This window comes from Sorex araneus, chromosome 1, assembly GCF_027595985.1.
Source record: "Sorex araneus isolate mSorAra2 chromosome 1, mSorAra2.pri, whole genome shotgun sequence".
Classification (NCBI taxonomy): Eukaryota; Metazoa; Chordata; class Mammalia; order Eulipotyphla; family Soricidae; genus Sorex; species Sorex araneus.
The window spans coordinates 243,492,387-243,504,719 of record NC_073302.1 but is presented as its reverse complement, the minus strand read 5'-3'; the positions used below and the strand labels follow the sequence as shown (position 1 = coordinate 243,504,719).

Genomic DNA, 12,333 nt, shown 5'->3' with positions numbered 1-12,333 from the left:
TATCTGACATTTATGTCAAGTGTCCTTATTGGTCATCCCAGTGTCATAGATGAACAGTATGAAGGAGTTATTCATACAACAGGGGTGCAAACAGGGCTCCATCCTTAGTGCTCACAGCTTTTGTGCCTAGAGGTGTGGCAGCAGTGGGCATGTTTTTGAATGGGGCCAGGTGGGGTGTGAGAAAGCCGCTGGTTGCAGAGAGTGAAGAGGACCAAGAGGAGGAAATCAGGAGTTGGGAATTGGGCAACAGACTATTCAGTACTACTAAGTGTCAGGGGTACACTTGGTGATCTGAGTATTTTCCTTGTTTACTCTCCTACTCTGAAACCTCGGGTGGAGGTTCTGTCACCATCCACAAGAAAACCACAGTTGGTGCAGAAATCAGTTTTGGACTCCCCGTTTGTGGAAGTCCACAGTCCACAGACTTTCCTCCGATGTATCAGGGAAGTCGAGAGAAAGTTAGACGATGAGGTTTGGAAACGGTGGACACGTATTCTGGAATTTTTCTCTGGAAAAAAATGAGAATTTTGAATTCCGCTTTGAAGAATCTGAAAAGACATTCAATTAAGTTACACTAAAATTGGAGTAGATGAATGGTTTCCGAATTAATCAGTAGTTATAAACCCAAATGCAGGAAGCTTAGCATGTCCATTATATTCACACTTCATGTCAGGGGAATAGGAGCTTCTTTATAGACATGGACATGAGTCTCAGTGCGAAGTCAGGTATATTGCAGAAACAAATGAAATGAATGTTTTGTTCCGAGCCCCATATGGATGTTTAGGTGTATGGCACATGTGTACACCACTGTGAAATGTGTAAAATTCTTACTTCATTAAGAGTTTGATGGCTTTGGATGAAGCTGTGTAACTTGTTTGATTTTCCTTCAAGTCTTGAAAAAGAGACTTCACCAGCCAGTTAACTGTTAGCAGTGGCCACGAGAGAAAAAGGAGAAGCTTCCACCAGAAGGGGGAGCTGTGGCTCCACCAGACTCACCTCTGGAACCTGCCCATGAAAGGCACTTAGAAAGGGGAAAGGGTACAAGGGGGACTGTCGGAGTTATCTGTCTGCCTGTCTATCTATTATATACCCGTCCACATTGTGGTTGGCAGTCATTATAAAATTTTAATACTTTATACCTCACTTAAAAACCTCTTTTTCTTTCTTTAGTTGGGACAGGAGCAGACGTTTGAAATCCTTAATGTCTTGGAATTTTCCAGGTACGTTTTTCTTTCATGAGCTTGAAAGACAAAACATACATATATCAAATACCCATCACATATGTAGACTCATATATAAGTATATCTATCATCTTGATCAGTGTTTGCATCTTGTATGGTATGATTAAAGGGTGATTAAATATGATTAAATCGTGCTTAAGCACTAAATATAATAGATATATTTCCATAAATTTGCCTCTCCCTAAAATTGACTTTTGTTAAAGACAGCAAAGGAAGTAATTTTTCTTGGTTTGTTGAAATGGGAAGTCAGTTATTGGAGGGACAAAGAGGAGAAAATGAAGCTAGATTCAAAACAGGTAAATACAGATAGAGTGCATATATATATGTGTATATATATATATGGATGCATACATACATATATATATATATATAAAAGTCTGTGGTCAAGCTAGAGGGAACAAAGAGATCATTTGTGATTGTATTTCTAGTTCTACTACTTCAGTTGACTCATCCTTTTACAGCGGAAAATCTATTGGCTTAAGCCAGCATGGCCATTAATCCTGACAGCAGGCCTCTGATGTAATTGGTGACAACATTGCTTTATACATTCAGAACCTGAAATACTGGGTATATAACTTTGTTAAGACTACTTGGCAACTGTGTAGCAGAAAGGGAATTTAAAATCCGGATCTGATAAGAGTGCTGTGGGACAGAAGGCAGGAATTTAATTATAAAGCTGGAAAAAGAATGCTCTCTAATCTTAGGAGCTTCCAGTCCAAGATTGCCGTTAGTAACCACCTTAGTGGAAGGCCAAGGAGATAGCTTGTCTGGGGCCACTGTAATAGGGATAAAGTTTGTCTACAGATATGGAACCAAAGGACTGAAGAAGGCCATTAGATTGTATCCTGGGATATTTGTATACTTGAAACCTAATGGTGCCTGTGGGGGGGTAGGGGGGAGAGGAAGCAAAACCACAGAGGTGGATTGAAAAGAACTAGAAGAGGGATCTATAGGCTGCGTGGGGGGGGGTGGGAGGGAAGATCGCGATTGGCAGCTCGGTGAGTGAGGAGGGCCATGATGAATAAGGAGGCATGCTTGGCAGGATGAGGGGAAGAGCACTAAAGCAAATCTCAAAGCTCAACTAGAGATCTCGACAGATTTGTCATTTCCCTCTATTGTACATCAAAGAAGTTGGCCTGAAGAGCATTTGAGTAGATTTACATGAAATCATACATTTTGCTACTTACCACACAGTTCATTTAATATTTTTGACCTGTAAAATAAGGAACAAGATGTTAGCATATTGTCAGAAGTAAAATAGATGTACACAGTAAACCTCAGACTTGCAGCTACACATAGCTGTGGTATTAAATCTCCAAGGCCAGAAAGGGGAAGTGATTTTTTTTTTGTCCACTGCATATTGAATTGGAGATAAGTTTCAATGAAAATCTGAACCTGAAGAAAAAGGAAGAAAAAAAAAAACGAGTATTGGGCCATCTGGAGACAGCTAGACAGCATTTTGATTTGTTTAGTGATTATTCATAGGTGATGGGTTCTATGAAACAGACCAGTGACAGTTATTTATTTTTGCTCTATATTTTCACTCTTGCAGTGACAGAAAAAGAATGTCCGTGATTGTTCGAACTCCTTCAGGACAACTTCGACTCTATTGTAAAGGGGCTGTAAGTACTGCCTGAGTCTCCTGGTGGCTGCCTTGTTACTCTGCTGCTGCTCCTAAGCCCTCTCCTCACCATTCCACCCCAACCCCACGTTTGTAAGGATCATTCAAGATGACTGTAAAGTCAATTTATTAGGAAACTCCCTACTGAAGATCCTTTTGGCTTAAGCTAGCGTCACTAGTTCAGGAACAGTAACTTGACCTGTTCTGTAAAATCCTGAAGTGTATTAGTTCCTATTCCCGTGTTGCCACCATTGGGTTGTGACTTGGGTTGGGTAATTTGTATTGACCTGTGCTCATCATCTTTTTTTTTTTTTGCTTTTTGGGTCACACCTGGTTATTTCTGGCTTTGCACTCACGAATTACTCCTGGCGGTGCTTGGGAGACCATATGGGGTGCTGGGAATCGAACTCGGGTTGGCCGCATGCAAGGCAAAAGCCCTGCCCGCTGTGCTATTGCTCCAGCCCCCTGTTCTCTCTCTTTTTTTTTAATTAGTGAGTCACCGTGAGGGTACAGTTACAGATTTACACATTTTCATGCTTGTGTTTCCCTCATACAGTGTTTGTGAGCCCATCCCTTCACCAGTGTCCATTCTCCACCACCAATCGCTTCTCGGCCTTTTGGCTAAGATCAAGTACATTCTCCACCACCAATGAACCCAGTATCTTTCCCACCCCCTCAATCCCCTCCCCCACCCCACCTTGCCTCTGTGGCAGGGCATTCCATTTTGTTTTCTTCTCCTTTTGGGTGTTGTGGTTTGCAATAGAGGTATTGAGTGGACATCATGTTCAGTCTCTACTTTCAGCATGTATCTCCCTTCCCTCGAAGACTCTCCAATCACGTTTTACTTTACCCTTTTCTATCTGGGCTGCCTTTCCCACAGTGTATGAGGCCAGCTTCCAAGCCATGGAGCCAACCTCCTGGTATTATATACTACTATTCTTGGGTGTTAGTCTCCTACTCTGTTATTTTATATTCCACAGATAAGTACAATCTTTCTATGTCTATCCTTCTCTTTCTGACTCATTTCACTGCTCTCATCATCTTTTAAGTAGTCTGTTTTATAATTGGTTCTCTTAGTACTTACTCATCCGAGTTATTGTCATCTATTTTCTTATTAACACAGAGGTGTGAGGGTATGTCCAGAGTTGACTAGTGTTATTACTGACCACTTTGATTAATTTCATAGCTCAGCCTTTCAGTTCTAAGACATAGTCATTGAGTTAAAATGCCTTATCTAGATTGTACTTTCAGGGATAATTTCTGTGGTTATCTACTATAGAAGTTTTTCGGAATGTGTAGAGCACCAGAAACCACAAGGAGGATGTAAAAAGTTCTCTTCCGAGTGGAAAGTTGACTTTGAATATTGTTTTTGCATCATCTCTTTGCCATTGATGACTGTTCATACTACTTTTATGGTGGCATGAAGAAAAGAATGGAATCTGAGTGGTTTCTCAAAAAAAAAAAAAACGCATGTCTTCAGGGGCTGGAGCGATAGCACAGCAGGTAGGGCATTTGCCTTGCACGTGGCAGACCCGGGTTTGATTCCCAGCATCCCATATGGTCCCTGGAACACCGCCAAGAGTAATTCCTGGGTGCATGAACCAGGACTAACCCCTGTGCATCGCAAGGTGTGACCCAAAAAGCAAAAAAAAAAGAGCGCCTTATCTGTAATAAAGATGTTACTGGTTATAGTCTTATTTGCAAATTCTATATTGTTGTGGTCTTCAGTGTTAAGGGGAGAAAGAACTTATTTCACTTTATGAGACTATGTCAAGGAAAAGCAGCTAGGGCTAGGAAGGAAGGAGGTTTAAAGGGCTGAAGCACATGCTTTGCCTAGAGGATTCCTGAGTTTGATTTCTGGTGGTGCGTGGTTCCCACAGTGCCTCCAGGACTGACCCTCGAATGCTGCTCCAGTCCCAGTTCCTGAGGATTCCTGTGAGTGTGGCCCCAAACCCCAAACCAGAAAGAAATTAGAGATGATAAGCAAAGGAAGCTCTACTAAGAATCAGTGATTTGTGGAAAATTTTTATCAATTGTTTGAAGGAAGTATGTTCTTGTTTGTTCACCATCATAAGAGATTTACACAATGAGTAAAGTAGGGGCTGGGAGAGAGTAAATCGGTTAAAGCCTCTATCTGGCACATTCCTCACCTAGGTTTGATTTCCATCACCGAGTGACCCCCTAAGCATTGCTGGGTGTAGGCTCGAAGACTTCCAAGCTCCACCCCGATCTCCCAAGGATCCTGGCACTGCAGGGCCCTAGCAACACCACATCCTCAGACTGTAGTCTGTCTTCCTACTGAGCACTGCTTGGGAGCCCCCCTATGAATTCATGGGCATTCATAGATAATACCTATGAATTCCAAACAGATTGTGTCTGGACATCTCATTCAAGAACTTTGTGTTTAAAATAGAAACAAATCAGGATTGCCTAGTTCTTCTATGATACAGTTTTCACTTTTTGTTTGTTTGGTACTTATTCTAAGAATCACAGAGGAAAACCTGACTATAGAACAGTTGTAAACACACAAAGTGCTCTTATGGTGCATTTTCCTTTTCTTTAAACACATTTCTCTTCCAACTTCCCTCTCTCCAAATAAAATGAGACTTCCTGAGGAAGAAAATATTTAGTATCATAAAACTGCAGTTTGATGGAGAGTTGTTGGCTTCCAGCCTGGCCCACTTCTCCCTCAGGAAAATTGTCACAAAGGGATGCCTAGAGTCACACCCAAGTGTGCTCAGCTGATCTGGGTCAAGGTAGAATGTAGCCCTTCCCCTGATCATGAGTTTCTGTGGTGCTGGGAAGAACAAGTTCATTTGAGGAAAATAGGGTGTGCCTTTTCACCTTTCCGTTTCTGTAGAAGAGTATGATGAACTATGACAGTTTTACAAGAATGGAAAAACACAGCACTGTCCTCTCCCTGATTATTCGCCTGGCATAGGAGGTCCTTCTCACTGTATATCTGTTTCTACCCATTTGTGCCTTGTTTGTTTTCCAAGCTTACAAATCTCACCAACAGCTGCATTTCTACTTGCCCACTCAAGTGGGCGGTACAGTTGATAAACACTATGCAACAAAGCTCTGCTTAGAATCTGGCCACAGGGTTTTCTGCAAGCTTGGCCACTTACACTCTTTCCCTATATTATAGGATAATGTCATTTTTGAGAGACTTTCAAAGGATTCAAAATACATGGAGGAAACATTATGCCACCTGGAATATTTTGCCACGGAAGGTAGGTGGAATTTGTCAGCACTCTTCTTAACCATTATGTAGTCACATGCTTACTGCTGATGGTCTGGTCAGCTCTCCTATTTTGCACAGGCAGGTAATTTTTGTGCAGTTTTTGGCTTGCTTTATAGGAATGTACTTTACTAGGACTAGCACTGCTCCCATGAATCTATGAGACTGACAAAATGCAAGGCAAGGTCCAGATTCTCTAACTAGACAGAGGTATAGAAGGAAAAGGCAGGTCAGTTCACAGTGGGTCGAATCATCCTGTAATTATCATTCCTTGCCTTGGGATCACTCCCTTTGTCATTTCCCTGCTCCATCTGTGGCTGACTCCTGTGAACCTTTGTAGAGCCAGGAAGGCCCTCTCTGAAGGGCTCTAAACATTGCATCAGATTTCCCTGTGAGAAAGACAGAAGCTAGAACCTTTCTTAAGTGTCCGCTGCTTCTCGCTCCCCTTTATGTCTTCCTACAGGCACACAGACATACGGACTCACATCACAACACCCTCCACCCACCGCGTGGCTGTTTGGAATGCCCAGTATTTCACATGCAAGCACATTGAACTTCCTTCCCTTACTCAAAAGTGTCCTTCCAGCCTCCTCTCCTTGCTGTCCCACTGCCCACGCCCCTCCCAATAGCTGTACCAGAACTTGCTCTGGGGGAGTCCATACTCAGGGCTGCTTCTCAGATTGATACAAGAGATGGTTGGGTTTTTTTTTGTTTGTTTTCTGTTGGAGTCAGGATTTATTCCTGACCAACAGTGCTGAGGACTTATTCCTGACTCTGCGCTCAGGGATCACTCCTGGTAAGGCTCAGGGATCATATGGGGTGTCATGGATTGAACCCAGATTGGCCACTTGCAAGGCAAGTGCCCTACCTGCTGTACCATCGCTCCAGCCCCACACTTAGAGGTGGTTTATATTCAAGTGTACTTAAATTATTTTTGAAGTGACCTTTGCAGAGGCATGAAAACTGAATTAGGCTCACCTAAAAGGCAGGTGGTTTCTTGGACTGTTTTGGAGTGAGCAGGTCTGAAATGAGCCACATGCTATATCCTCGGTGATCAGCTCCCCCATTTGTTCCCTGTCGCCGTGTCATGGCTTTCACTAGGACTCTTTGCAGGCTTGAGGACTCTCTGTCTGGCATATGCCGACCTCACAGAGAATGAGTATGAGGACTGGCTGAAAGTCTACCAAGAAGCCAGCACCATCCTGAAGGACAGGGCCCAGCGAGTGGAGGAGTGCTACGAGCTCATTGAGAAGGTAACCACTTCCCGCTGCATTTGCCTCTTGTGCACCTATTCAGCAAAGCCTGTGAGCATGAAAACCCTTTGCAGTGTAGTGATGTTCTTTTTCATGTATTTTAATTTACCGCTAGCTTGGCATCATTCTGTGCTTTAAGAAAGGCTCTGTGTTTAAGGGTGATCTGAAGCTCTAGCCACATCAGTGTGATGTCTTAGGAAGTGTGAGGTTAAAAAGAGAATCAGTGACTTTCTGGGTTTGCCTGAGATAAGTTTTAAGGAGATTAGCTCACTCTGTCAGAATCAGAATCAGCAGAATCAGAATCAGACTGCAAGAGCTGGTGTGGGATATTGTGCATACATGGAATTTTCACACTTCTCTGATACTGCTGGAATATTATCAGCATTGCTAATGCTATCCCAGATTGCCAGTTCTTTTTTTTTTTTAAATCTTGGTTCTTTGCAGTTTATCCCAAAGCACTGAGTAACTTGCTATGTACTGGTGTATCGAAATTGGGAGCTGGATTTTTACTTTTCCTTTTTCTGCAGGGGAGGGCAAAGTGTTTGGGCCACACCTAGCAATGCTTAGGGGTCACTTCTAGTTTTGCTCTCAAGAATGACTCCTGGCAATGCTCAGGGGACCACAGAGGGTTCTGTGGATGGAACCTGGGTCAGCTGCATGGAAGGCAAATGCCCTGCTTGCTCTCCTATAGCTCCAGCCTCGACTTTTCTGTTTTATGTCAGCAGTCATTGGTCCAGGTATTTCCAGTTCTATAGCTTGAGACATCAGCCATTTACCTTTTCCCCCCATTTCTCATTTGTTTGCATGTGTGCTTTAAAAATGGCTTTCACCTTTTAATTATCCATTTTTATTTTGAGTTTTATATTCACTTGTGTGCCATTTTAATAGACTTTGGGTTGGAATAAATGCAGGTACGCATTTGCTCTGATTTAGCGGTAGTTGTGCTTAGGAAAAAAAGTGTTGAGAAGATGATGAGCAGGGACTGGAGAGATAGTATAGCAGGGTGCTTGCCTTGCACACGCTGACCCAGGTTCAATCCCTGTCACCCCATACGATCCCCCAAGCTTGCCAGAACATATAGTCAGAGAAATCCCTGAATACTGTCAGATGTGGAGAGACAGACAGACAGACAGACAGACAGACAGACAGACAGACAGACACAGAGAGAGACAGAGACAGAAACAGAGACAGAGAGACTGACTGCACATGCAATCCCGAGCATGTAAGGGTCTGTGGGAACCGGGCTCTTCCCAATGGTTGACTGACCAAACTGGGCTGAGCTGCTCTATCCTGGAGACTCCCTGTGAGGCCATACAGTTATTAGGACACCTGGGCAAAGCTTTGTTGACTTCTTGACCAGGAAGCGGAATAGCTCCAGACTCTTCATTTACAGCCCTCCCCAGTGTGAGCTGAGCCTTCTGCACTGTGGAAAGGACTTACAGGGACAGTATTTATAGGTCCTTACAGGGACAGTATTTATATTTTTAAATTTAAGAATTTAAAATTTTAAAATTTTTATTTTTTAGTATTTTGGATTATTCTCAGGATTTATTCCTGCCTCGGTACTCAAGGATCACTCATGGAGGAAATAGGGGACATATGGGATGTGAGGGATTGAACTCGGGTCAGCTGTGTACAAAAGCAAGTGCCCCACCAGCTCTGGCCTCATAGTTCCTCAGTATTAAGATACTTCGATGTTTTTGTTCTCTGCCAAAGTCATTATTGTATGCTCTTAGGTCCTGTATTGCTTGATGAGTGTATCATACAGAAATCAGATTTTCCCATCCTTTGAGTCTCAAATACTCAACTCATGAGACAAGTGAGGGACTAGGGCTAGCGTGCTGTTAATATCTAAGGGATCAGCATCTATCTGCTCATCTGCCATGTGCTTCTTCTCTCCCATATTCACGTACCAAGAACAAAGTTAATATTGACTTATGTGGGTAGGAGAAATAGTTCTCACATGGAAATAGTTTTGGCTTGCCACAATCCAGATAGTATTGTTTATCCTGGAATTTTAAGGCAGAAGAAATAGCTGTCAGGACATTTTGACTGCCTTTCTTTTGCCAGGGTTGTGTTGTTAATGCTTATCTGGATTGTATCCCTATCCTTAATTGAAGGTGCTTTTTTTTTTTTTTTTTGATCCAGAATTTATTGCTACTTGGAGCTACAGCCATAGAAGATCGCCTTCAGGCAGGGGTTCCAGAAACCATAGCAACTCTGCTGAAGGCAGAAATTAAGATTTGGGTGTTGACGGGAGACAAACAAGAAACTGCAATTAATATAGGTAATTAATTTCAAAGTTATTTTTCAGTTTGGTGTTTTGTATTTTACTATGTTTTTAGAGTGTAGTGTTGACAAGCCTGTGGCTTCCTCAATTGTGTTTTCCAGTGATGATGTTTTGTAGGACTTTTTCAATCACAAGATCAAGAAAAATATTAACCAAATCAAATGAAGTGCTGGAATTAGCAGAATGATTTTATAAGCATTAAAACTCTTCCATTTTCCTGGAAGGTTAGAAACACTTTTTTTTTATAGGACATAGAATTCAAGCACTGACAACTGAGAGTTGTTTTTTTTTTTTAATTGCTTTTTCTGCAGAATTTTAACTGAAGAAATTAGTGGCATATTTTCCTCTAAGTTTATATATGAGTTTAAATTTTATATAATTACATCCATCTTAATGATGTTATCAGTTGTTAGATTTCTCCAGGAGACATTGTTTTCCTCTATATCTCTTTATCTCTCTCTTTATCTCTATCTATCTATCTATCTATCTATCTATCTATCTATCTATCTATCTATCTATCTATCTATCTATCTATGCCAGATCACTGGTAAGCAGTCTGGGGTCTTGCTCAGACACCATATATATTGAAGGCCTGGGATCTAGTCATGTATTCCTCCTCTCCTTGGCCACATGAGCCATCATTGGTCATTTCTAAATAATAGTCATAGAATATTCTATAAAATTTACTATATTTTATATGGGTTTTAGGATATGCCTAAGATGTTTGGAAAGATGATTAAGTGCCTAGCATTCATAATTCTAGGTTATAAAAGAAAAGTAGAGCTAATAATAGTCCTAAGACACAGAGTGCTTCTGTTCTGTTGCCTCTGAAGCCAGGATGCTTTGGCATCCTAAAATTGGATTGATTTCCAGTTTTCATTGACTTTTCCTTAATGGTTACATATAGTAAGAACAAAGGAGAATATGTTTGGAGGTTATATATGGTATGTTTAATATTTGGGGTTGTTATGTTCCCCCTCTTTTTTATCTTTTTTAAAATTGAATCAATGTGAGATAAAGTTACAAAGCTTTTATAGATAGAGTTTCAGTCATACAATGATCAAACACCTATCCTTCCACCAGTGTATATATTACATCACCAATGTCCCCAGTATTCCTCCTGCCTCCCCAGTATTCCTCCCACCCCCTGCATCTATAGCAAGAAATTTACTTCTTATCCTCTTTCTACTTTGAGGCATTATGGTTTTTCAATACAGATACTGAGAGGCCATCATATTTGGTCCTTTATCTATTTTCAGCACACATCTCCCATCTCATGCGATCCCTCCAACCATTATTGACTTAGTGATCCCTTCTCTGTCCCAACTGCTTTTTCCCCCAGATCATGAAGCAGACTTCCAACCAGTGGAGCAATCCCTCTGATCCTTTTCTGTACTCTCCTTTTTTGTCTCACACACGGCTGACCCAGTTTCGATTCTTCTGTCCCTCTCGGAGAGCCCGGAATGCTACCAAGAGTATCCTACCCGCATGGCAGGGCCTGGCAAGCTACCCGTGCCATAGTCAATATGCTAAAAACAGTAACAACACGTCTCACAATGGAGACGTTACTGGTGCATGCTCGAGCAAATCGATGAACAACAGGAAGACAATGCTACAGTGCAGTGCATGTTATTTTATATTCCACAAATAAGTGCACTCATTCTATGTCTGTCCCTCTTTTTCTGACTCATTTTCACTTGGCATGATACTCTCCATGTCCATCTAAACAAATTTCATGATTTCATCTTTTCGAACAGCTGCATAGTATTTCATTGTATAGGTGTACCGTAGTTTCTTTAACCAGTCATCCGTTCTTGGGCACTTGGGTTGTTTCCAGATTCTGGCTACTGTGAACAGTGCTGCAATGAATATACAGGTGCAAATGTCATTTCTACTGTTCTTTTTTGCATCCCTGGATATATTCCCAGAAGTGGTGTTGCGGGGTCATATGGAAGTTCAATTTCTAGTTTTTTGAGGAATGCCCATATTGTTTTCCAGAAATGCTGGGGTTGTTATTTCTTTTTATTATTATTTTTTTAAAATGATTGCAGTATAGCTTAAGTAACATGTTATTATAGTGTGAATGTTTACGGGATAGATAAACTGTGTGTGATAACATACACAGTTACCATACGCTCACCCCACCAACAAAGTACCCATGACCTATAGTCTGTGTCTCACTAGTCTGATTTTCATTCCCCCATTGCTACCCTAATGCTTGGTAATCTCCCTTTAGCATATGACCTGTCTATCTGCTTATTATAATTTGAGAACTAAAATTTAAAGTATAACTTTGGTTTACTCCTTGTAAATATACTTGATCAAATTCAGTTCTAGATTTGTGAGCCTATATATATTATGCAGGCACAATCATCTGTGGGTGTAGACAGTTTGGAGCTGGTGTAACGCAAGAACTCTGGTGTTCTGTGCTTGAATTTATACTAACTAGCTGTATTCAAGGAGCTGGCCGGTTTCTTCGTCAGCTTCAAGATTTGGCATCAGGTAGTCTAAAGTGAAATTTCAGCTATAACCTTTGTGAATTGCATAGTTGTCATTTCCTTATTACTACTAGATAAAACATCTATTAAATAGACAATATATTTTAAGTTTTCAGGACCTATGACTTTCCCCTAATGGATACAGGATAAGTGAGAGCAAAATCCTGATGTATAGTCCATTTTAAACAG

The 12,333-nt window shown here is 41.4% G+C and overlaps 1 protein-coding gene and 1 non-coding gene across 4 annotated transcripts in view; both read left to right on the top strand.

Moving 5' to 3' along the window:
* ATP8A2 (ATPase phospholipid transporting 8A2) overlaps nucleotides 1-12,333 on the top strand; it is a 651,431-nt gene that overhangs the window by 190,465 nt on the left and 448,633 nt on the right. For all 3 annotated transcript variants that reach the window (XM_055146569.1, XM_004604655.2, XM_055146669.1), the window contains exons 19-23: nucleotides 1,171-1,220; nucleotides 2,794-2,863; nucleotides 6,011-6,095; nucleotides 7,217-7,356; nucleotides 9,505-9,643. In XM_055146569.1, coding sequence (XP_055002544.1) covers nucleotides 1,171-1,220; nucleotides 2,794-2,863; nucleotides 6,011-6,095; nucleotides 7,217-7,356; nucleotides 9,505-9,643 — 484 coding nt within the window. The remainder of the gene's footprint in view (nucleotides 1-1,170; nucleotides 1,221-2,793; nucleotides 2,864-6,010; nucleotides 6,096-7,216; nucleotides 7,357-9,504; nucleotides 9,644-12,333) is intronic.
* Nucleotides 4,098-4,310, top strand: LOC129401182 (small nucleolar RNA U3). The gene has a single exon (XR_008628134.1). It is a non-coding gene; the product is annotated as a small nucleolar RNA U3 (small nucleolar RNA).